This window comes from Dysidea avara, chromosome 8 (genome assembly GCF_963678975.1).
Source record: "Dysidea avara chromosome 8, odDysAvar1.4, whole genome shotgun sequence".
NCBI lineage: Eukaryota > Metazoa > Porifera > Demospongiae > Dictyoceratida > Dysideidae > Dysidea > Dysidea avara.
The window spans coordinates 37,087,811-37,111,298 of NC_089279.1; the positions used below are offsets into that span (position 1 = coordinate 37,087,811).

General features: G+C 39.4%; 4 protein-coding genes across 7 annotated transcripts in view; 2 read left to right on the plus strand and 2 right to left on the minus strand.

The window, feature by feature from the left end:
- LOC136263513 (tetratricopeptide repeat protein 27-like) overlaps positions 1-4,111 on the minus strand; it is a 16,970-nt gene extending 12,859 nt beyond the window's left edge. The window contains exons 1-9 of one of the 4 annotated variants that reach the window (XR_010704673.1): positions 3,887-4,111; positions 2,244-2,316; positions 2,054-2,192; positions 1,914-2,003; positions 1,774-1,870; positions 1,642-1,724; positions 806-857; positions 645-763; positions 492-598 (exon numbers count right to left, since the gene is read on the minus strand). Coding sequence is in view for 3 of the 4 variants with exons in the window: in XM_066058107.1 (XP_065914179.1) it covers positions 492-598; positions 645-763; positions 806-857; positions 1,642-1,724; positions 1,774-1,870; positions 1,914-2,003; positions 2,054-2,192; positions 2,244-2,316; positions 3,887-4,001 (875 nt within the window). In the remaining variant the exon portion in view is untranslated. The remainder of the gene's footprint in view (positions 1-491; positions 599-644; positions 764-805; positions 858-1,641; positions 1,725-1,773; positions 1,871-1,913; positions 2,004-2,053; positions 2,193-2,243; positions 2,317-3,886) is intronic. The other 3 variants (XM_066058107.1, XM_066058106.1, XM_066058109.1) reach the window with 3 other exon arrangements.
- Positions 4,000-6,013, plus strand: LOC136263514 (ELMO domain-containing protein 3-like). Its single transcript, XM_066058110.1, has one exon. The coding sequence runs from the start codon at positions 4,053-4,055 to the stop codon at positions 5,883-5,885; it is 1,833 nt and encodes a 610-aa protein (XP_065914182.1). The 5' UTR covers positions 4,000-4,052; the 3' UTR covers positions 5,886-6,013.
- LOC136263515 (ran-binding protein 10-like) lies at positions 5,871-15,980 on the minus strand. The gene is made up of 10 exons (XM_066058111.1): positions 15,597-15,980; positions 15,439-15,550; positions 15,148-15,391; positions 14,993-15,100; positions 12,441-12,523; positions 12,276-12,388; positions 8,222-8,635; positions 8,025-8,167; positions 6,110-6,221; positions 5,871-6,061 (listed from the first exon to the last, which is right to left on the minus strand). Exons 1-10 carry the CDS (start codon positions 15,745-15,747, stop codon positions 5,916-5,918), a joined length of 1,626 nt encoding a protein of 541 aa, XP_065914183.1. The 5' UTR covers positions 15,748-15,980; the 3' UTR covers positions 5,871-5,915.
- Positions 15,780-23,488, plus strand: part of LOC136263516 (coiled-coil domain-containing protein 90B, mitochondrial-like) — a 13,689-nt gene continuing 5,980 nt past the window's right edge. Inside the window, exons 1-3 of the mRNA XM_066058112.1 lie at positions 15,780-16,336; positions 16,383-16,486; positions 17,934-17,977. Of these exons, the coding sequence (XP_065914184.1) occupies positions 15,973-16,336; positions 16,383-16,486; positions 17,934-17,977 (512 nt within the window). The 5' untranslated portion in view covers positions 15,780-15,972. The remainder of the gene's footprint in view (positions 16,337-16,382; positions 16,487-17,933; positions 17,978-23,488) is intronic.

The following is a 23,488-nucleotide window of genomic DNA, read 5'->3' on the forward strand; positions in this document are numbered from 1 at the left end:
TGACTGTTGACCAGTAAAGATGATACAAAGAACTGGAGTACTTTGAGATAATAAGTCAATCTCTAGAGTTCCTATGGATACATATACATGAAATTGACAAAGAGAAAACATCCTGACCACGTGGCAGACTCCTGTAAACGTTCGAACGTTAATCGGATGGCTGCAGGCTCAGGCTGCCTTGGATTTTTTCTCCTTTCTCCACCTTTTCAAACACACTTTCTGTAACAACTTAAAACAGGCTGTAGGACCAGGTGTCCTACAGACCTTCACACTTGTGTTGTAAAGCCTTAATAAATAAAATTTTAAAAAATAAAACTATATAGATCACTGGACATCTCATGCAGCGAATGAATTTTAAGTGATTTGATATTAATTTGCTGCAGTCTATGCTGGTAGGTGTATGAAACATTATTTGGTACCAAGTCCAGAATCCATTCCAGAGTCCAGTCCAGAATCCATGGTTTTCTAACCCTCTATCATGTATGGCTTACCATTGTGCTATGAGGACTACTAGTTGTAAACAGTTCAGTGTGGGTGTGTTAGTGGGTGTGGCTAATTTGATGTCATTCAACACAGTGTCATCATTAAGAGCAACATCCTGGAGGGAGGGGCTGAGGATCACATGATACAATGAGTGATATCACCTTGGGGAAATGAGAGCTCATGTGATCCACAATAATATCATCATCAGTTTCAATAGTAACATCAAGTACCAGTTGAGAAGTGTCATCTTGTTGAAATCGAGTTCTCTTGCCAAGTAGTCCTGATCACATAATGTCATGTGATCTCACAAGACACTACTCACCAGTCAAAGTCATCTTCAACCCCACCAGCTGTTGAGCCTTTAGAAAGTGATCCTAACAATTGTTACCATGGATACTGTAACACATCATGTATTATCATGTAATGACATTCATGTGGTACTGGTACATTTTCAATGGTTTTTATATTGCTAAAAGTTAAATGAAGGTCGATCATCTCATACTACTAAAGCTGCGAAGGGAAGTACGAGGAGTCATTGTTCAAAAACTGGTGTGACATTTTCCATACACTACAAGGTTAAAGTTCTAGAACATGTTGAACAGCTTCACCAGATCACAACAAGTACACAAGTTAGCTCAGTACAGTGAACAGGTAATGACAACAGCTTTTGTGGAAAGTTTCCAAAAACATTCTATTCACGTAAGCAACCAATTCAACGCTTGTGCTGTAAAGCCTATCGACCGATGGCCAACTCAATGTCTATTCTCATCACGGAGATTCATTGCAACACTAAGCTGCCACGTGCTGCTTTGTTTGGTTGTCCTAGCAGCATCAATGACTAAATAAAACAATAAGAAGCTACCAAAAAGTCCAGCAAATGTTTTATAATAGGTGCCATTTCACCTTGGGAAGTTGGCCCAATCCTGGTTGCCCCCCAACTACACACAGACTTGGTCATAGATAAAGGGAACAGCCGGTGGTGCACCACATGACCTACAAGCAGAGGAGAGGATCACAGGATCAGGATATGTAGGGATCACAAAGATCGGTGACATGATGGGTACAAGACAGGTATCTTGTTTATTAGTTGTCCCCACCAGAAATCACTTAGCTTGTTACCACCATTCCATAGATGGTGTGCACTATATAGAAACACACCTTAGCCTTATCATATTGTAAGTAGTAGAGGCTCACATGACCCATCTCTAATAGTTGCTCACCACTGCTACTACTCCAACTACCTGTAGGGGTGTGGCTCATTAGCTAATGACACACACACTACACACCCACCCATTATCTCATCAATCTTCTCCCATAGAGACATTACACGTTCCCCTAGCAACTGTTGCCATGTGAACAAGCATCTTACACTCCACACTCTCCACTCCTGTGGTAACCATGACAACAATACAACAGATCACATGACCTACATCACATGATCTCAACTGTTGTTGATTGTCAAGCAAAATCACATGAGCCAGCCATAGCAACAATGGTGTGGTCGTCAATGGATACACCTCCTGTTTACAAACAATAACAAGATCGCCAATGGCAACCCACTCACACCCACCTCTCCTGCAATGGACATTTCCTCTAAACAAACTTGTTGCCACTGCTTGTCTGTGATTGGCTGTAATGGTGGGAGTGGTGGACCAGTCCAATTAGCTCTACAAAACAGCTCAACTAGAGCTCCTGCTACCATGACAACACTAGGACACACCCACAGTGAGATGACATGACAACACACAGATGTCACTTACAATCCTGCCCCACCCTCCTGGTCCAGACATCTGGTGATCTCCAGTGACACACCCTCTTTCACATTAGCTAACCCTACAGGTTGCCATGGATACATGTCATAGTAGAGTATCAGATGCGTAATACACTTGTAATAATGCAACATGACTATCCTCTATGTAGTCTCTCAATACACTGGGAGAAGATGGTCCATCTTATTGTCAGTTGTTTCTTATGGGAGTATTTATTGTAGGGGAGGAAATAAGGGGAGGCCCCTCATTTTTTCTAATGCCCAGAAGCTAAAGTACAGCAACTATTGTACACGGGGTATACCCTTATTTACAGCTCCAGAAATTTGGATCACCTTTTTGCCATGACAGTATTGCCTGTTAGTTTGCATACATGCTACTGAAGTACAGTGTATATAGCTGTTTGCTATGACAAATTGTCAATACAACAATAATGAGCTAAATTTAAAAGGGGGTTTCTGTCAAAACCACAGAACCCCATCTAGATCCACCATTGGTTTTCTAGCAAAAAAGGCTGTTGCATGTTCCAGAGGTACAATGCTATTTGCTCAAGCTGCCAAATTTTGAGAGAGGAGGGTTTCATAGATAGCAGCCAATCCGCAAAAAATACCCCTCACTATACGATGTATTTCTAGCAGTCCATATTAGGGAGACACTAGTGGGCTACATGCAATTGGCACACATCAAAGGAGCCACAACACTTTGGGATCCAAAATCTTCTTTGTTTTTTATCTAATAGGCACTGGAGGGAAACTGGAGGGGAGGCAAAGCCTGTATGAGGTGCTTACCACGAGCCAAGGAACCTAAGTGATAATCATTATTTAATAGTGAAACAGGACAAATACGTGGAATGGGGTGAAAAATCCATCTCCAGCCTGAATTAGGCCACCTCTCAACAACTTAGGTCACTCCAAATGATTTTCTGTTTCCCGTCTACTGCCCACATCTGTGCTCTAAATATTCCATTATTCTGTATTCTTCCATTATTTTCCAGTTATACAGGTTCAGTAAAAGACATCTTGTCAGCTCACCTGTCAGCAGTGCTATCAAGTCGGCACAAATTCATGTTTGTGTTATTTTTGAAACTTAAAACCGAATGTACAAGCTTGAACATGCTCTATACAGCTTTTTATGGCTGTACCAGACAAATAATGGCTTAAAAAGCTGCCAATATTATAATGGAAATGGGCCGCCCGCCCGCCCGCATGCAAACACAAGTAGCTATGGGTTACACACAGACGCTCACTGTAGGTAGATCTGCGACAGTGGTCAAAGTCTAAGTCAATGGTCAAGGCCACCAAAACCGTGCCAGGTCAACGGTCAAGGGTAAAGTTACCAATTCACAATCAAATATTGTCACTAAATCACCAGTCAAAGATCGAAAAAGCTCTTAGTCACAGGTCAAAGTGAAGCTGGTCAAGACTTTGACTGTGGTCGCAGATATACCTACAACACGTACCTATGTGACAAACACCAGGACAGGAAACAGAATATATTTGGAGTGGCTTAAACATTGATTTCTCAGATTGGCTACACAAGACAGCATGGTCAGACCATATTGGGTACTACAAAGGGTGCAAACGTGTGTAAAGGTTATTCCACATGCATGGTAGACTATACATGTCACGTGATCTCACCTTCTTTATCGTCTGCTGTACTCTTCCACGGTAAGGCGAGTAGTCTCCTGGAGGACTCGTGATCCACTACTTCATAGTAATCACCTGCAGCAAACAATCTTGCTACTTCTTCCATTATCACGTGAACCAATAGTAATATCCAAAAATAACCGTAAACCGTGTCACGATGGAGGATGAGGCAGAAAAGACGTACAAGGCAGCGATGGAAGAGGGACGTGGCGAAATTGACCAAGACAATGATGAATTTGATTTTGATTATAGCAATCGGACCAACCACGTGACGCCAGAAGAGAGGTCTTTGCGAAGTGTGGACACGCCCACCTTAAGGACAAGTGATGAAGCCATAGCGGACGTGAATAAAGGAACCTTTGCTACACCTGCTGCAGGACGCGACGGGGAAATCCCTTCGCCATCCAGCTCTGTGCAGAGGACCAGCCCCTCCCCCTTACAAACATTATTGTCCAGCCAGACAAAATGCATCACTCTGGTAGTCTGTGGCACCTTGGACACATTGACAATGATCAAGAAATTAGTAAGTGAATTTCCAGCCAATTTTGTGAGGGTCGTATCCCATACTACAAGAAAGAAGAAGGATTTTGAGGTGGAGGGTCGCGACTATCACTTCACTGGTCACCGTGAGATGACAAGACTTATTGATAGTGGGGAAATATTAGAATACACAGAACTAATGGCTGACCCTAACAAGAGCATATTCACTTCACTACACTCAGCCAGTGTGGTGGAGAAGCCTCAGGGGTCTGACGTCAAGAGTGACATATATGGTACCACAGCTAGTGCCATACATCATGCAAGGCAGAGGAATTGTCCATGTGTCATCATCAGTGTGAACTTGTCTGGAGCTGTGCAGTTGAGGGAGAAAGAGATTGGTGGCCATTTTGTTGTGATGCACCCTGATGCCTTGAGAGAGGAGTCTGATCAAGATGGTGTCCAGTTTATATTACCAGAACATTCTAGTGATGTGGATGTTGTTAAGAGGATTAATCCTGATGTCATATTACCTAAAGAAGCTTATCTTGGCCTTCAGAAATATGCTCTATCCATCCTGCCCTCTACAAAGCCAGCCCCTAATCAACAATACCTTGAAGCTGTTTCTGATTGGGAGCAGCGTACCAGTATCCAACCAGCTAGTCAGCAGCCCTCAAGCCCCACCTTCCATTTTGTCACTTATGCAGAGCTGCAACAACACTTCCAGACAGCTAACCTGGAGCAACAACGTAAGACCATTCAACCCACCCTTCATCGAGGTGGTGTAAAGGCTGTCAGTCATAAAGTATTTGGGACCAAGTTACGGAAGTCATTACATTATGAGAGAGACTTGTTTTTTACCATTGCCAAGTGTTCTTATGACGATGGTAACCCCCTGCATTTCAGGGTCTTACAAACAATATATCGACGATTAACTGGGGCCACTTTTGATTGTCCCCGTTATGGTAAACACTGGGAGGATATTGGGTTCCAGCAAAGTGATCCTGCAACTGACCTGCGTGGTACTGGCTTCTTGTCATTATTCCATTTATTGTACACCCTCAGTAGTTCTGACACAATCAACATGATGGTAAGCATTTACAAGTTGTCCCAGGACAGTAGCCAACAATTCCCACTCTGTGCACTTGCAATTAACATCACGCAACAAACAATGGCATCATTGAGAGATGAGACATTAGCTAAATTGTGTAACCATCGTCGTGAGGTGTTCAACGTTACTAATGAATATTTTGCAGCTAGTCTACACCAGTTCTACTGCTTGTGGAGAAGACACAAGAAGACAATAGTTCAGTGTAGTGATGTGTTGAAGGAAGTTGATCAGATAGCTCATAGTGACCCCAGTCATTTGATCTCAGACTACAAGAGAATATTACTACAACAATATCAACCTGCAGTGGGGTCGGCTGCCACACACATCGATGATCAGGTGATTAGCTTTACAGACCTTAACAAACTCCCCGAGCCCAACCAAGAACACTTTACTTCTGATTGATATAATGGCAATAATTGTTGTGTTATGATGTTATAATTGTTGGTGTTCTGTTAATATGTCATCTACACCGGTAAATACAGCTGCTCCGATACGTTGTTGTCCAGCTAAACTTAACAATTTATCACAATGCCCTAAGGCATACTCGATGGATGACTGTCTTTGAAGGTTCTTTGATGCTACAAGTGATATAAGTTAATACTATCTCTAAATGGTGCACACCTTACCTAATATGGCAGAATTTAGTGCCGTACAGACAACCTCTCGTCCCCTAGTATCCAATAAGTGACTCACTGGACTAGACTGTGGTTGTGTGTAGCCTAACAGACTGAAGGTGTCCTGTAAGAAGATCATGTGATCAAAACAGTACTATATAAGAACAGAACCCCAAATACACTGGTCCAATCTGTAATGCCCTTATTAGTGAGGTGTCCCAGAATAGATTTCCCTCCAATTTTGGAACTGACCAGTACTAGTATAAAAGTCTCTAATAACTCTTTAGAGAGAACAGCAACATAGTGCATAACTTTAAGACAGTTTTTTTTTTTTAACCCTCGTGGCCATGATATAACTGTTAAATATATATATTTATATATACCCTTTAGCATGGGCATTCAAAAGCGCCACTCATTTTAAGCAAATGTATGTAGAGACCACTAAGGATGGACTAGCATTTCGTGCTAGTTAGTTGCACAGCTGAAATGTATGGGTAAGTGTTCCTGTCCATCCTTGAAGGGCTGGCTACGCCACTAGCACTCTAGAAGAATTGTAAACTTGTGATAATAATTGTTCTAATTTGTGTAGTCAACAATCCTTTATGTCACCTATCAGAAGTTGTAGTGTAAACTACACACCTGGTCATAGGTGGGGGGGGGGGGGGGCTGGGGGGCTAAAGCCCCCCCCCCCCCCTCGGTTGGATGAGGGGGGGCTTAGCCCCCCGTCAGAATGATATTATGCCGAAGTTATCCTTCTTGGAGTGGGGCTGAAAACCCTGATCAAGATCGAGAGACTCTAATAGAGCAGTCACTCTAATAAAGCAGTCACAGTATTAGAGCAGTGTGTAGCGAGCTATGTAAGGATTTTATGTACTTTATCAGCTATGAATGTGTAGCTGATGAGGTGGGTAGCTATTGTCAGCTGGTTGTGATCTTTTTTTTTTTTTTTTTTTTTTTGGTCTCACCTCTCACCATACCAAAACCAGAGACTAAGTCTGGGTCAGCCCAGTCCCCCTCTCACATCAACTACTTCCTCCGCCCTTGCACCTGGTCCATCACTATTTAATAATAGTATTGTACATCATGGCAGAGGAGGTCAGCAGCAATTAAGCACCTTTAGAAATTAATTATGTAAAAGTTGATGGGATGAAATAAAATGTGTGGAATATGTAACAAAGTGTGACATCATCGTAAGATATATATATACCCAGTTAGTACTAGAGGATACGTGTCAAATGGAGTTATATAATTTTCATCTCAAAATCTATGATTTTTTTACAAAAACAAACTTCACTATACCTTAATGCATATAAGAAGAGCAATCCATATATCAAACAACCCCTTGTCACCCTCACCATTCACTACTCTTGTATTACGACTGTTGAGGCTCACGTGAAATTTCAAGCCGAAATAAGCGATTAAGGTAATATTTTAAAGTGGCACTAAAAGTGCTGCCAACCTCCTCTGGGGTCATGGAGGTTGGGCTTTTCTGGTCAAAAAACAAAACAGCTTCACTTTTCCTTCAACAGTATTGAAGGCCCATAAATGTCTTCAGAGCAGACATTTAATCTCTACAATAGTCTCAACCATACACAGATCCCTAGGTCAATGACCATGCCATATTGTCAATGATCAAGCTGTATGATTAACAATTATGCTGTACAATCAATGATCATGCTGACAGGTCAATGATCAGGATAACAAATCAATGATCAAGCTGACAGATCAATGATCAAGCTGTATTTGGTGAGGGCATCATTTGGTCAAACTAAAATTCTCCTAATTGTTTTGTTAAATATAAAGTCTGAAATTCACCAAAATCTGCTCCTACACACACACACAAACAACAACACACACACAACACGCACACTCAACACACACACACAACACGCACACTCAACACACACAACACAAGCACACACACAACCTGTAACATAGCCTTTAGTTCTTCTCTGTCAGACACTCCATCTTCACAAAGTTCATTAAACAACTTCTGAACTTCTCTTCCAAACACTAGTAGACGTTCTATAGCTAACTTGTTACCTCCTAAGGGTAGATTACTAGCCACCTCTGTAATGATAGGATACTCTAGTATACTACACCAGTATACTCTAGTATACTCACCTGAACTACTACTACTATTATCATGTGGCGAGGATTGCTCAACATCCATTGTGTTGTCGTCATCTTCACTGTCATCAGACTGGACTCCATTAGTATGCACCAAACCATTAGAAGCCACAGTTCCATTAGATGCTACACTATGGGATGACCCACTCAGCCTGGGGCTTTGCAGCAATGGAGGGGTGGGGCTCTGGAGGGTGGGACTGGTCTGCTGCAAGGGACTTGTCTGTTGCAGAGGACTGGTAGTCTGTTCATAAAGTTCCTTAGTATCATTGCCTACTAGCATCTCCACAAATTGTCTACACTTTAATCTGAATAATAATTCTTTGTGTTCCTCCAATAGTCCGGGATAAGAGGAGTGGACTAGCCGTAGTGCCTCTGAGATCTGACCAGCTAGTACCAGCTGCTGTATTCCTATAGTTTGGTGCAACAGTATGATATAGTGACATTGTAGTCAGCTATGTATGTTGATTGTTAATATCTATCCTGTATTAGCATACAACAAGAAATTGGACAAAAAGAAAAGTAGACAATTGCTCACTTCATGAATCAAAAATTACAAAATCATCAATGGCTAATTGAATTAATTTGCGTCATCAAATTTGTCTACTTTTTGTAGTTTCCTAGTGTAGAAACAAAAAGTGGAGGCCAAGCAATAGTTGCTACTTTGTAACATTACAAATTAATATAATTACATTTCTTGGCCACCACCTTTGATATCACATCTCTTTCATACTAGTTTACTTTTTGCCACGCCCTTTTCACAGCTTGGCTGATTTAGATATCATTTCTTTTTGTATTTGTCTTATATCTATCCTATAGGTACTGCCCAGATGAACTAGTGTATCTATCCTATAGGTACTGACCAGATGAACTAGTGTATCTATCCTATAGGTACTGACCAGATGAACTAGTGTATCTATCCTATAGGTACTGACCAGATGAATTAGTGTATCTATCCTATAGGTACTGACCAGATGAACTAGTGTATCTATCCTATAAGTACTGACCAGATGAACTAGTGTATCTATCCTATAGGTACTGACCAGATGAATTAGTGTATCTATCCTATAGGTACTGACCAGATGAACTAGTGACATTTGTACATGTGTTTTTATTATTAGTCAGGTGATGCCCCACAGCTGGCTTTCGCAGGATGTGCACCTGGGTATACAATAGCATGCGCTGGGCTGCCAGTATGCGTTTGGTCACACTAATCACCTTCGGAAGTATTTTGTTGTTGAATATCATATAACTACTCTATATTGCAGTGGTCACATGACGACAGAATCCCAGGTAGTGTTGACGCTATTTTGATCCTGAGGTGTGAGGTCCCTTAGGTGTGAGGTCCCTGCATTATTCTTGTCAGTGTTCTTTTTTCCTTTTATTTATTTATTTTTTACTTTTCTGTGACTGTTCTATTAGAGCATCTCAATGCCTGTTTCACAGTTTGGGTTTGCTTTATATTCCTTTTAGCTAATACTCTCAAATCACAAAAGGTCCATGTTACGATGGTCAGCCTGTCTGCATAACAATTATTAAGTTGTTTCTGTCAATAATTTACCCAACAGGTGTGACAAAATCACACTTGCAATTTTTGAAAAATCACTCTTAACTTTGTATCAATCCATTCACAAATTGGAAGATAAATATGCTAATTATACCCTCCAAAAATAATCCAATAAGGCTTGTTATGGCAATTCAAAAAAGTAGTACGAAGAAAATTTAACGGAAGATGAAGGAAAACTGAAGACATGAACCTCAAAGACAGCTTTACCGATTTAGCTCAAATTTGGTTGGTAGATGCCCCAGCCCGAGGAATATTTAATAGGAAAAATAGTAAGCCATTATTGAAGTACGAAGACATGAAAATTGGTTCCTCTAAAATGCACACTTGTCTGTCATGTACCTAGAAGGGGACATGCCCCTCAGCAATGAAAGTTTAGCTCTATAATGTTCTCTGATATAAAGTTACAATACAAGTTGGAGGATGGTTTACATATTAGAAAATGGTATGTTAGCAATGCTCTGAAGTTTATTAAAATAGAAGTTTCTTATCCACGAAGAGACTCCACCACATTAGTTAATTAGTTATTCACACCAAGAATATATTGTTAACCACTGAAATGTTGTCAACAAAACAATAGCACAACCAATCCAGCATGTCCTTCACCACCCTATTCCGGTGCCAAAGGGTTAACTGGAGTGCCAAGGCAAGTAGCTATCGGTGTCTTACTTTACTAGAAAATGGGCTGCATTGCTGGTACTTGCCGTGTGACAAGACAAGCCAGTGCCATTCTACAGTTATTTCACTAGCTGTCTTTGTCCACTTTCACTTTGTTTACATGAGGCACGGTGATGCCAATCCATTGATTCTGCCTCGTGATATAGACTTGCCGGCCTTGAATAGTTGCGAGGATACTCCAGCGTCTAGTCAAGCATCTGGTAACTACACCAATCACAGTACGACCTACTGTCGCTAATTTTTTTGCAGATTTCTCTTACTAAAACTGATGCAATTCTTGTTGACAGCAGTGTGTATCACCAATAAAAGTGCTGTTTCAGCGACTAAGCCTTGAGAGGAAAGTAAATTAGCCTTCCCATGCAGCCTTGTGCACGACACCATCACTAGCAATGGCACGAGGCATAGCTACGACGTCCTTTTCACTGCTGGCAGACCATTTTCTAAAACAGCAAGACACTCCAAACTAGCACCTTCGAAGTATAAACATCCTTGGAGTCAGTGTTAGAATGATGCAATAAAAACCTCACCAGATCTTACCATAACTTACATTACTTGTAGCTGACTGTACTACATGACTATTAGAGTACTGTTAGCTTTTGTAAAATTATAAAGCTGAAAGTGTTCCAGCTAAAACTGCATCAGACAGACACCCTGGATATACTAACTGTATGATGAGGTTTCAACTAATTATTGTAAAAACAATCAAATTAGCAGCATCAATTATCAAAAAGGTTTGTGGTTACCATAGCAACACAAACCAAGAACATTACAAATTATTAAATAGTGTAGCTATACATGCATCGCTATAATGTAATCAGAACAAAACACATCTGCTACTAAAATGGTATTCAGCTTTGTTTCTCTTGTACAATGATTATAAGCCAGGTGAGCTAGCTTTGAGTGGTGAAATATTTAATATGGTGACAAGAGCAATTTATAAGGTGTGATACTTTTGTTCAGCAAAAGCAGTTTGAAGCAAAGCCTAACACTGCTGTAGTTTCAACCTGTCTAGTTGCTGTGCAGTGGTATGTCCTGAGCCCCCGCCAAATACAGTAATATCAAAGAGGTGAACATGTGTTCACTCCCAATAGCTTTGTACTGGAACAAGTCATGTTTTCATGTTGTAAACAGGTTTGCACCTCAATCATCCATACTAAATGTATGGGATATTTTTAAAGCCTCATAACTCACTTGTTCTTGTCTGTGTTTAAAGGGCTTCACAGTACTACTTAAATGTTTGGGCAGCTGGCCTGAACAAGAAAGAAGGCTCAGGTGAATAGACTATAGCAGTAACTAATTCTGCTTGTTTATTCATTTTACAGAGTAACAATCACGGCAGGTTGTAAGACTATTCTCTCATGTACTGAGGTTCATCTAATCATTTAAAGTTTCTTCTATGGCCCATATTACTTCACTGCTCTGCAATAGTGTTGATAACACCTCCCTAATTCCTACAAAAGGCTTGGCATCTCCCAATCTCCCATAAGTACTTGTTCTACATGTTTACAATATGAAGTAACATGGATCATTACATAATGATCTCACAAAATATTACATGGCTTCACAATACATCATATAGTAGTGACCACACAACAGGTTGGAACATACAGTCAGCTCTACCTGACTGTTCTATTAGAGTATTTAAAGGAACTTCATTTATCTGTAAAGTGTAAGATAAATTTGTCATGCACTAAGAAAGGTTAGGAAAATGAGCAAAGCTTTACTAAAATACGTCATCAAATACAAAGAATGATATTGCTACTAATGATGATTTCACCCTCTAGCTCATACATTTCCTATTACACTCACTTTGTCTGTTTCTAATAGATGCCACCTCTTCATCAACCTGTTGATCAGTAGTACCAGCAAACACCTGAGCACTATTACAGTAACCATAATGAACCATGTAGTCTAGTACCATCCTATTTAGTGAACACCATAACACCGTCACCATGGTAACTGTGTACTGCTCACTTATGCAGGCTGGTCTGCCACACCCCCTGATTGCCACTGACAACAAACTTCTCAACTGCTTGCCGACTCTGCCACTGTTGTTCCTATTACAACCATCATAGTAATGTTACTCTAATAGAACAGTCATCATTGTTACACTACAGCAGTGAGTACCATACCATTAGTAGGCAATCCTTTTGGTATTAATAAACAGGTGGCTACATTATACAGGTGGATTAGTGTATCACAAAAAGGTTAGTAGGATGGTCTTATTATACAGGTGGTCACTAATAACAAGTCCTACTGTACCACTAACACACTAGGGTAGGATAATACTGTATATGTGATCATCTCAGTGAACACCTGTCTAGTTCACACAACTTCCAAATTTCTTTTTATTTTCTCAGCATTATCAGCATAGTCCAAGGAATGGTTCACCAAAATTTCAGTCAATTATGGTGAGTAGTTTTGGAATTACAGCACTAGAAAGTACGAAAAGCAAAGAAATTGATTTGTACAGTAACTATACGAAAAATAACTACAGGTGCTACATTAACAGCCATAACTTCCGTTTGGATTAGTTTACAAAGTTGGAATTTGGCTTACAGTGTTCACCATGGATTGGCAGATCAGCCAAGATATAGTTTTAGCCCTGCAGTCATTTGCACACAGGCACATGAAGGCAGTTTTATTGAAGAAACAGCGACAATTACGTTTACATCTACGTCCACCGCATCATAAACAAACACACGTGATACGCAAACCAATGGGGCTACAGAAATGAAACAAAGATTTTCAAACTCCCATGAGTAGGCGAATAAGATGGTATATAGGTTTAATCGATTTAACACTATTTTTCCTGAGTAATGGCTCAATTAAAACTTGTGTAAATTTTTTTTGTAACGCATAATTTCACCAATTCCATTTTTGTCAATACACATGTTTGTACGAACTAGACGGGTTTTCACTGAGACGGTCACATGTGTCATACAGTACTGTAATATTAGGGATTATCAAGGTTTGGGCTTTTCTAGCCCCCCCAAAAATATCACCTAAAACCCAGCTTCACAATACTTTTTTGGTTATGTCTCCCAAACAAGCTTCTATGAAATTATACATTTTTATTTAACTGAATTTTCATTGCTGGAACATAATGGCATTTTTAATGGTACAAGTGTCCATTATAAGATCACGTGATCTATTGTATATCATTACTTTCTGTAGCACATGAGGATCATACTGACACTTAGTTTAAGGTCATAGCACCAAGTATGGCAAAGATATTCCTCATTTAATAAGGCATTGTATAGCCATGGTGGACATTAGATGAAGAAGGCTGTTTCTAAGTGGTGTGATGAAGGAATGCACCCCATCACATCGATGCTTGGTGCCATTTTATCGTGGAGTTGATGATGAGTAATGTAGTGGTTGTGGGATCTTTCTATCATTAACACTTGCAGAGTTATTTTTGTATTGAGGCATGCGTCAAATCCTAAATATAGGCTTATCAGCTTCGAAGGGTTAATGCTACAACGGGCTTGATTTCTTCACTATTCAATGTCGAGACATGTCTTTTCACCAACCTCGGCAGCTACAAAGCAGGCATCATGTACTCACTGATCTTTGTTAGTAACGCTGTGTAACAGGTGGAACATACCAGAAAACTACACAGAATGACTGTTTGTATCCACATGATCAATAGTTAGGGTACACATTTAATCATGCAACTTCCATAGTTATTAGACTGATTACAGAAGCACCTTTTGTACTGTTCTTTGTATAACGGATGGAACAAGCTGAAAGCGAAGCAAAACGGCTACAATGCTTTCCAGTAATTGATAGCAGGGGCACTGTTTATGTCTGACTGGTGTCAATTCTTTCCTTTGATGTGGTATACACTGGTTAACCAGTCATAAATTACAAGAAAGGTAACAGGTGTTATAGTAGGGATCATAGAAATAAAATGCAAGGAAACAAGTCACCTACACCTACAGATGTACTAGTGGACATTTAATTCTTACTTCAGTCATGTACAGACTATAGCCATGACTGAAGAAGGGGATGACCTCCCTTGTTTCACTGCTTTTATACTCAAATATAATATTTTTAATTTTCATACACTTCTCCATATTAATATGCACTTCATCACAAACCATAAAATACATACCTGGGTCTGATTAAATGCTAATACTAGACTATAGGCCTGAGGTCATACACCATACAAGAAAAAAATCAAGCCATAGCCTTGATATTGAGTTGCACTTGTCTGAAAGAATCAGTCAGTCAGTCAGTCAGTCAGTCAGTCAGTCAGCAGACAATTCCACTGAATGATTTTTATTTTTTTATTTTGTAGTAACTTATTTGAGTCACACTGAAGGCACTTTGGGACTTGGCTATAACTGACAAGGCGAATGACTGGATCACAACTGATACTGTTTCGGAATATTGTCTTCCATCATTACACAAAACTGGAGTATTATGAGATTATCAAGGTGTCTAGTATGTACTTTAGGGTGTCTGGATTATATAAGTGTCATCAAGCGTACACAATAACATTGTAATTACAGACAAACCTTTAACATGCCATCAAAATCAAACAGAAATGGTTTAGTGCCAAAATTAGCCTCTACCAATTCTCCAGGAGTCTGCAGGCCAATGGTAGGACACAGTCGGATATTACTCTAGGCAATAACTGGATCATGTGATCCAAATAACATCACCAACTCACAGATATACGGGTGAAGGCAGTTCCAAGGTTGACCCCATTTTTTGTAAAGAATATCGTCCTGTCCACCATATTGTAACCACAGCCTACCACATCTCCTGTCGTAAAGGTTGGCCCATAATTATCCCCACTGCCTGAGGCATTGAATATACAACCATCATCGGCATGGTAACCATATGAGTGTTTCTCCCATCCTGGCAGCTTGTTCAGATTACTATTACTGGTGCATAACCCTATACCAATGTATCTAGGGGAGCTACAATTAGAATATATCCCATAGCAACAGCTACTAACCCGTCCCTGCCTTTACTAATGATGTGAACTTCAAAATAATAAATCCCGCACGTGCTTGGTATCGTATGGACTGCTCTGACTGAGGCAGCGTCTTTGTGGTTCTTTCCACTGCCTAAATATTCTAACATATTAACACAACAGGTATATACACGTCCTACCCTTGTAATGTACTCGCAAGTTATTGTGTGTTAGTCCAAGGTAGGCGAATTTGTCTTTTGGGCTCCAGCCACGAGGAAGTGGCGTATCAGTCTCATCTACTTTAGGATATAAAATAGTTAAACGATCACCAACTCGCTTAGTGGCCTCCATAGCAGCACCACTAATCTCGCCACTAATATTATAGAATACACTTTCAATTTGATGATCATTACGTCATCACTCGCATCGTACCAACTCTCGTACCTGCCAGCCAAGCAAGTTACACCAGTCAGGCAGAACGCTGTGACCCCAACTCCGTAGTGTGTTAATATCTTGCTGAATATTAGTATATTATTGATGGTAGAAAGGAGCGACGTTAAGAAGACGTTATTATAAATGAGCGGGTTGACACGTATTTCAACCAGTGTTTTGTCTGTGAGGTGTAAATATTTACCTAACCATCACGTGATCGACCCATGGAGATTACTGAGATACAAGACCACTACACAGGCACCGCCCACCCTGGACGATATCCTTCATATGAAAATATCTGACTCTATCTCTCCTCTAAAGGGAGTCAGCACCCCACCCAGTAGGGGTCAAGATGACATAACACAATCAGACGTCAGTAAACCTCATCAAACAGTCAGTAACACAAACCCACCACCCCACAGGGGTCACGATGACACAAGTCTGGCCGATATTACCAAACCAGTTCCGTTTAACACACATCAGTTGGTGTGTAGACTACAAGCTAAAGGTGATTAGCAATCATTTGAACCTTGTATAACTTCACCTGTTGCTAGGATACAGTTTAGACCAATCAGAGGAGTTAGTTGAGGTGTTGCTAATGGTGATACAAGAGAGTGTTGCCACAGGGATGGGAGGATGTGTAAAGAAATCTACAATGGTAAGTGCCGGGTCAGCAGATATTAATAATATTGTTAGGCTATGAATCACATGATAGGGGTACCATATGACAGGATATCTTCAAGGATATTTCGTTGTTTAAAGTTTCGAGGGAGAAAGTTTCACTTCTTCAGGATCTGTAAACAAAATTTCAGCTGAGCTGCATGTTTCAAAGGGTGCAGTTTCAAGCCACTCTGTGGAAATTGCAAATGTTTCTCCCTCGAAATGGTTCATATTGTTAAGGGGAAGTGTAATACAACTTGTACAGTGGGAATGGTTGAATAGAGGTTTGATCATTTGAACTCTTGAAAATATTTCTGTAATAAACACTACAATAAATACCTTTACTAAAACAACACCCCATGTAACACTTTCACACCTCAGATCAAAGGAGCCACTCAGGATACATTTCGTATGTAGCCCAACTAACCGGGATACATCTAGACAGCAATTATATAGACATTAAGACCAAATCGATTGTGGGAATCGATCAATACTGATATGAATACACAACTTGGATTTCACCATAAAAACCACTCAAACGGAGAGCATGTTGTTATCCTCGCTATCCTACGAGTTGAAAAACATTGAGAACTAGTACTGTACCTTATTCACCAATCGTTTCCGCATGTTTCCGAACTGCATGAAGTAACCACTTTACAAGCAAGCTTACCTAAGTTTTAGTAAACTCCGTAATTACAGTGGAACCTGCTAATCAGGACACTTGCAAATAAGGACACTTGATAATGGTCCCAAAGTATCCCTTAGCATGTAAACTGACATGGAAAATCAGGACGCCTTGATAATCAGGACACCTTGATAATCAGGACACCTTGATAATCAGGACACCTTGATAATCAGGACACCTTGATAATCAGGACACCTTGATAATCAGGACACCTTGATAATCAGGACACCTTGATAATCAGGACACCTTGATAATCAGGACACCTTGATAATCAGGACACCTTGATAATCAGGACACTTAATACACAGGTTTCACTGTATTCTATAAATGATTAAAACACTAAACTCATGTAACCAAAATTCTCCATGATATCTCTAGGATATGTCCGTTCATTGTAACCGAACATAACCAGAACGTACTAGCTGCTGACCCATAATCAAAATTTTTAGGTATGCATATATAGTACATCCAGTGGCTGTACTCGTATTGGTATGGGTGTTTGATCACCCTGTACAGGCTATCAGCCTGAAAGGTGTTACGTATTAGCTGTAACACGGGGCATTCGGGCTTTGCCTGATATGTATACCCTCATGCCCATATTACAACTGTTACATGTGTTATCATCAATATACACATCCAGCTGTGTGATAGTTGGTGTAACAGCTTCACTGTGTTACAAAGTGAGTCCACTGTTAAGGGGTTAGGTGAACATCTATAGTACCATGTGATACATTCTTATTACCGCTATTTTACTTTATAGGATAAACTGGAGATATCTATCAGGGGAGATATTGATAATGTGAGGTCAGCATTAGTTTGTACCCTGTACGCCTTTTTTGATCATGAATTTGATAACTTTCATGAAAAATTAACCATGAAATAGTCAATGTGTATTAACAAGAGTTAATAACTCTTGGTATTAAGTTGATCATGGGGAAAAAAGTAGGGAAACAATGGAGGTCGCCTACACCTGCAGATATACTAGTGGACAGTTAATCCCTAATTCCATCAGATGTACTTGTTTGTTTACTTTTTTGTAACATTAATATGACTGGTGAACCCACACATACCACATCAAAAGAAAGGATGACACCAGAGTTAATGTTCCCGTCTGAAAGCATGCCCCAGCAGGGGCGGATCTAGGATTTATAAAAGGGGGGGGCTAACTCAAGGTACTAATCTCTTGGGTAGAGGTGTGTGAAGCACACTTCCCAGCATGCAAAGCATGCTGGAACTAGGGGGGTCTGGGGGCATGCCCCCCCAGGAAAAATTTGAAAAATAGATGCTAAAATACTGCAATTTGGAGACATTTCCACATAAAATTCATAATATTTTCTGCCTGTAGATATTTTATATACTGCCTTTAGATTATAGGTATGGCTCTCTGAAGCATTTTGCTAATGGAAAAGTTTGGGTAGGTACAGGCAACCAAGTACATGATGCACCCCTCTCACAATTGCACAACACTGAATAGGTGCATGTTAGAATAATAATGTTGAAAGTGGAAAATTTTGAAATTTGAACAATACAAGATTGAATCTGAGAGCATTTTCAATGGAAATTGTGTACCTGAATTAAGTATTGTCATACATATTAACTACACAAGTAGATGAATGAAGCCCTTTAAACAGACCAATGCACTTCATTGTATGTATAGGTGCAGGCAGATTTGGAAAAATTCCATAACAGAACCAACTACATGCTTCCAGTGAATGTTCTATTAGAGTAGTTAGCTGACTGCTCTATTAGAGTAGTTAGGTGACTGCTCGATCTTGTATACCTCCAATGCTGATCCGGGTCCTTGTTGCATTAACTTTAGCATAAATCCACTGATAATACCTTGGAAATATGTTTATAAGGTGGTTTTATGAGTATTTGTATTATTAGTGATCATATAATTATGCTAAGACGAAATTTCATTATAATACTCAGCATATTGATCAAGTAAAGCCTAAATATGAAGGGGGGGGGGGGGGGGGGGGGGCTTCAGCCCCCAGAGCCCCCCCCCCCCCCCCCCCCCCTGGATCCGCCCCTGCCCAGGTAACAATTACTGACTCGAAAGTGAAGTGGTCATTACACTTTGCTTTCAGTTATGTTCAGCTTGTTATACAGTGTTACAAACAAGAACACTATTAGAAGCACCTCTGCAATTAATCCAGTCACCACAGAAATACGGATAGGTTCCCATTTACAAATGTAGGGAAGCCATACATCACACTACCGTGAATCAACACCTTGAGCTGTCAGCAAAAAAGAAATGGGACACAAAGGAGGACAAAGGTACAGTAAGTTGATGATGTGATACTGTGGTATGCCAAAAGGCACCTCTCGGGATGAAGCGACATTGAACAGTGAAAAAATCAAACCTATAGCCTTAGCTATTACATGCTGTTTGTTTAATCTATTGTCTACACAAATACAACCACTTAATCATTTACATCGGTTGAAATCGATTTTAGCTCTGTTTGTACTGTAGTTCATCAGTACCACTTCACTTGATTCCACTTTTCCCTCTAATTCAATTTGGCAATAATACTAGCTACAACAACACTAAACAAATTGCCAACCCGGTCAGATGTAATTTTAAGTTTCACTCAAGGATATTTTTTTCAGTACAAAGCTACTCGTTTGTGAAATTCATTAAAGAACTTCACTTTATTAGAGACTTTCTTGTCATCTATGTAATTCAATGTTGTCTGTGTGTGGTGGATTGTCATGCTTTGTGTTCATATATGTACAGTATGTTTAGTTTGTTGTTGTTGTTGTTGTTGTTTGATTGTATCACTCCAACAAAGAGGAACAGCAGTGCGTCAATTGTTGTGAATAAATCAATTAATCAATTGCCTGAAGACATGAGACAGGCAGTTAGTCAGTAGAAATTCCATTGAATATATATATATATATATTTTTTTAATTTCGTAACAATCTGTTGGTAGCATTTAGGGTAATACTTACTTTTGGGTTTGGTTATACCTAACCAATACTGGCAAGGTGCGAGGATGGTATTGTGAAGCTGGTGTTTGGGTGATATTTTTTAGGCCAAAAAGACCCCAACCTCCATGATCCCTGATACACAATACTCCCCAATTTAATATTCTGTTGTGGAGGTTAAAGTGACGTCAACTGCTATGAAACTAATGGGTTTGTGTGTTGTACAGTGTTCACATAACAAGCCATCATGAAGTGTGTGATTACCCCCAATACCACTAACTTACATGACCTCCTAAACATGTTGTTAATGTACACACAAGTAACATTCATGTTATCCCTATACATGGTACATGTGTTCATCATGTTGTCTGTTACATGTAACATTCATGTTATCCCTATACATGGTACATGTGTTCATCATGTTGTCTGTTACATGTAACATTCATGTTATCCCTATACATGGTACATGTGTTCACCATGTTGTCTGTTACATGTAACATTCATGTTATCCCTATACATGGTACATGTGTTCATCATGTTGTCTGTTACATGTAACATTCATGTTATCCCTATACATGGTACATGTGTTCATCATGTTGTCTGTTACATGTAACATTCATGTTATCCCTATACATGGTACATGTGTTCATCATGTTGTTTGTTACATGTAACATTCATGTTATCCCTATACATGGTACATGTGTTCATCATGTTGTTTGTTACATGTAACATTCATGTTATCCCTATACATGGTACATGTGTTCACCATGTTGTCTGTTACATGTAACATTCATGTTATCCCTATACATGGTACATGTGTTCACCATGTTGTCTGTTACATGTAACATTCATGTTATCCCTATACATGGTACATGTGTTCATCATGTTGTCTGTTACATGTAACATTCATGTTATCCCTATACATGGTACATGTGTTCACCATGTTGTCTGTTACATGTAACATCCATGTTATCCCTATACATGGTACATGTGTTCATCATGTTGTCTGTTACATGTAACATTCATGTTATCCCTATACATGGTACATGTGTTCATCATGTTGTCTGTTACATGTAACATTCATGTTATCCCTATACATGGTACATGTGTTCATCATGTTGTCTGTTACATGTAACATTCATGTTATCCCTATACATGGTACATGTGTTCATCATGTTGTCTGTTACATGTAACATTCATGTTATCCCTATACATGGTACATGTGTTCATCATGTTGTCTGTTACATGTAACATTCATGTTATCCCTATACATGGTACATGTGTTCACCATGTTGTCTGTTACATGTAACATTCATGTTATCCCTATACATGGTACATGTGTTCACCATGTTGTCTGTTACATGTAACATCCATGTTATCCCTATACATGGTACATGTGTTCATCATGTTGTCTGTTACATGTAACATCCATGTTATCCCTATACATGGTACATGTGTTCATCATGTTGTCTGTTACATGTAACATCCATGTTATCCCTATACATGGTACATGTGTTCATCATGTTGTCTGTTACATGTAACATCCCTGTTATCCCTATACATGGTAGATGTGTTCACCATGTTGTCTGTTACATGTAACATTCATGTTATCCCTATACATGGTACATGTGTTCATCATGTTGTTTGTTACATGTAACATTCATGTTATCCCTATACATGGTACATGTGTTCACCATGTTGTCTGTTACATGTAACATTCATGTTATCCCTATACATGGTACATGTGTTCACCATGTTGTCTGTTACATGTAACATCCATGTTATCCCTATACATGGTACATGTGTTCATCATGTTGTCTGTTACATGTAACATCCATGTTATCCCTATACATGGTACATGTGTTCACCATGTTGTTTGTTACATGTAACATTCATGTTATCCCTATACATGGTACATGTGTTCACCATGTTGTCTGTTACATGTAACATTCATGTTATCCCTATACATGGTACATGTGTTCACCATGTTGTCTGTTACATGTAACATTCATGTTATCCCTATACATGGTACATGTGTTCATCATGTTGTCTGTTACATGTAACATTCATGTTATCCCTATACATGGTACATGTGTTCATCATGTTGTCTGTTACATGTAACATTCATGTTATCCCTATACATGGTACATGTGTTCACCATGTTGTCTGTTACATGTAACATTCATGTTGCTGGAGCATACCATATAACGGTTTATTTTTGAAGCAAAAAAAAGGACTTCACAGAAGTAACGAAGTCTGAATTTCAAAGGTTTTAAATTTCAAGAAGTACATATTTCAAAGTCCAGGTGAATTTCAAAAAACAGTGGTTTTTTTTGTTATTCGTCAGAGAATTCTACATGTACAATACAAGCAGGTCATTACTATTATCCATATCACTTCAGTGCCACAACACAGCTACTGTAGCTAGACTTGCATATTTTTATACCTCAGCTCTCTGGCAGTTAGCTAACTTAGATAACTCATATAATATGGTGTCCTTATAACTGCTTTATTCTGGTCCACTTCAGATGTAACTGTGTATAGTTGTCCTTCATGACAGTTCACTGAGTTCAACTCAAGGTTCAACTTCTTATTAGCAAAATATCAGCAAGTTACACTAATGTCAGAGTGTTCACTACACTTTCATTTCTCTTGGCTATGATACATGAGGCGCTAGCTACTGTAATGTGTAACTTATGAACACAATGAAGTACAAAGTTGCAACTTTCACCATCGTGTTTGCCATGAATGGAGAAGTCCATTACTGGGTAAGTTTTTCCTATCATCTTTCTTCACTACATATACAGAACAAAATCAGCATCAATCGCATACGATCACTTTGACATGACATATAAGCAAATGCCCATAACTCATGTATCCTTAAGTTGACACAAAGACTTTTGAACTCCTCTTGAGTAGGTGAATAAGATGCTATCCAGGTTTTTATTGTAAAACCCTTTTTTCGCAAAGAACAAAACATTTTAAAATCTTACGGATTAATTGCACAAATAATTGTACCCAATGGCTAATATACGGGGTCTTACCCTTGTGCCATAATATGGGGGGGGGGTCTTTGCAGATCTGGTCACATTTTTTATTTATATTTTCCATTTAAGAAAACCACTTTTACAGAATAGTACCAGGAGTCTTGATAGTACTAGTCCACATAATGTACAATACAGCATTAAATATAATAAAACACTTACAGGTGGCCAGATATAGATATTTTTTTTAATTGAAAAGGTCAAATTTTAGCTTCACTGCCTGACCACAGTCGCAAGGCTAGAGGCCAAACGAAGCAGCACACGGCCACTATTGTATGCCACAATAAAAGGACTCACCAGTGGGATGTGCCTTTTGGGGTTCAGTGTGGGCCCTCTGCAC

Excerpts from the sequence above, each read along its gene's own strand:
- LOC136263514 (XM_066058110.1), top strand. The coding sequence starts at position 4,053 with ATGGAGGATGAGGCAGAAAAGACGTACAAGGCAGCGATGGAAGAGGGA.
- LOC136263515 (XM_066058111.1), bottom strand. The coding sequence starts at position 15,747 with ATGGAGGCCACTAAGCGAGTTGGTGATCGTTTAACTATTTTATATCCT. Across the intron at positions 15,101-15,147 it reads CTGCCTTCACCCGTATATCT|AGTAATATCCGACTGTGTCC; the intron begins GTGAGTTGGTGA and ends GTTATTGCCTAG. Across the intron at positions 8,636-12,275 it reads ATCTATTAGAAACAGACAAA|GAATACAGCAGCTGGTACTA; the intron begins GTGAGTGTAATA and ends ACCAAACTATAG.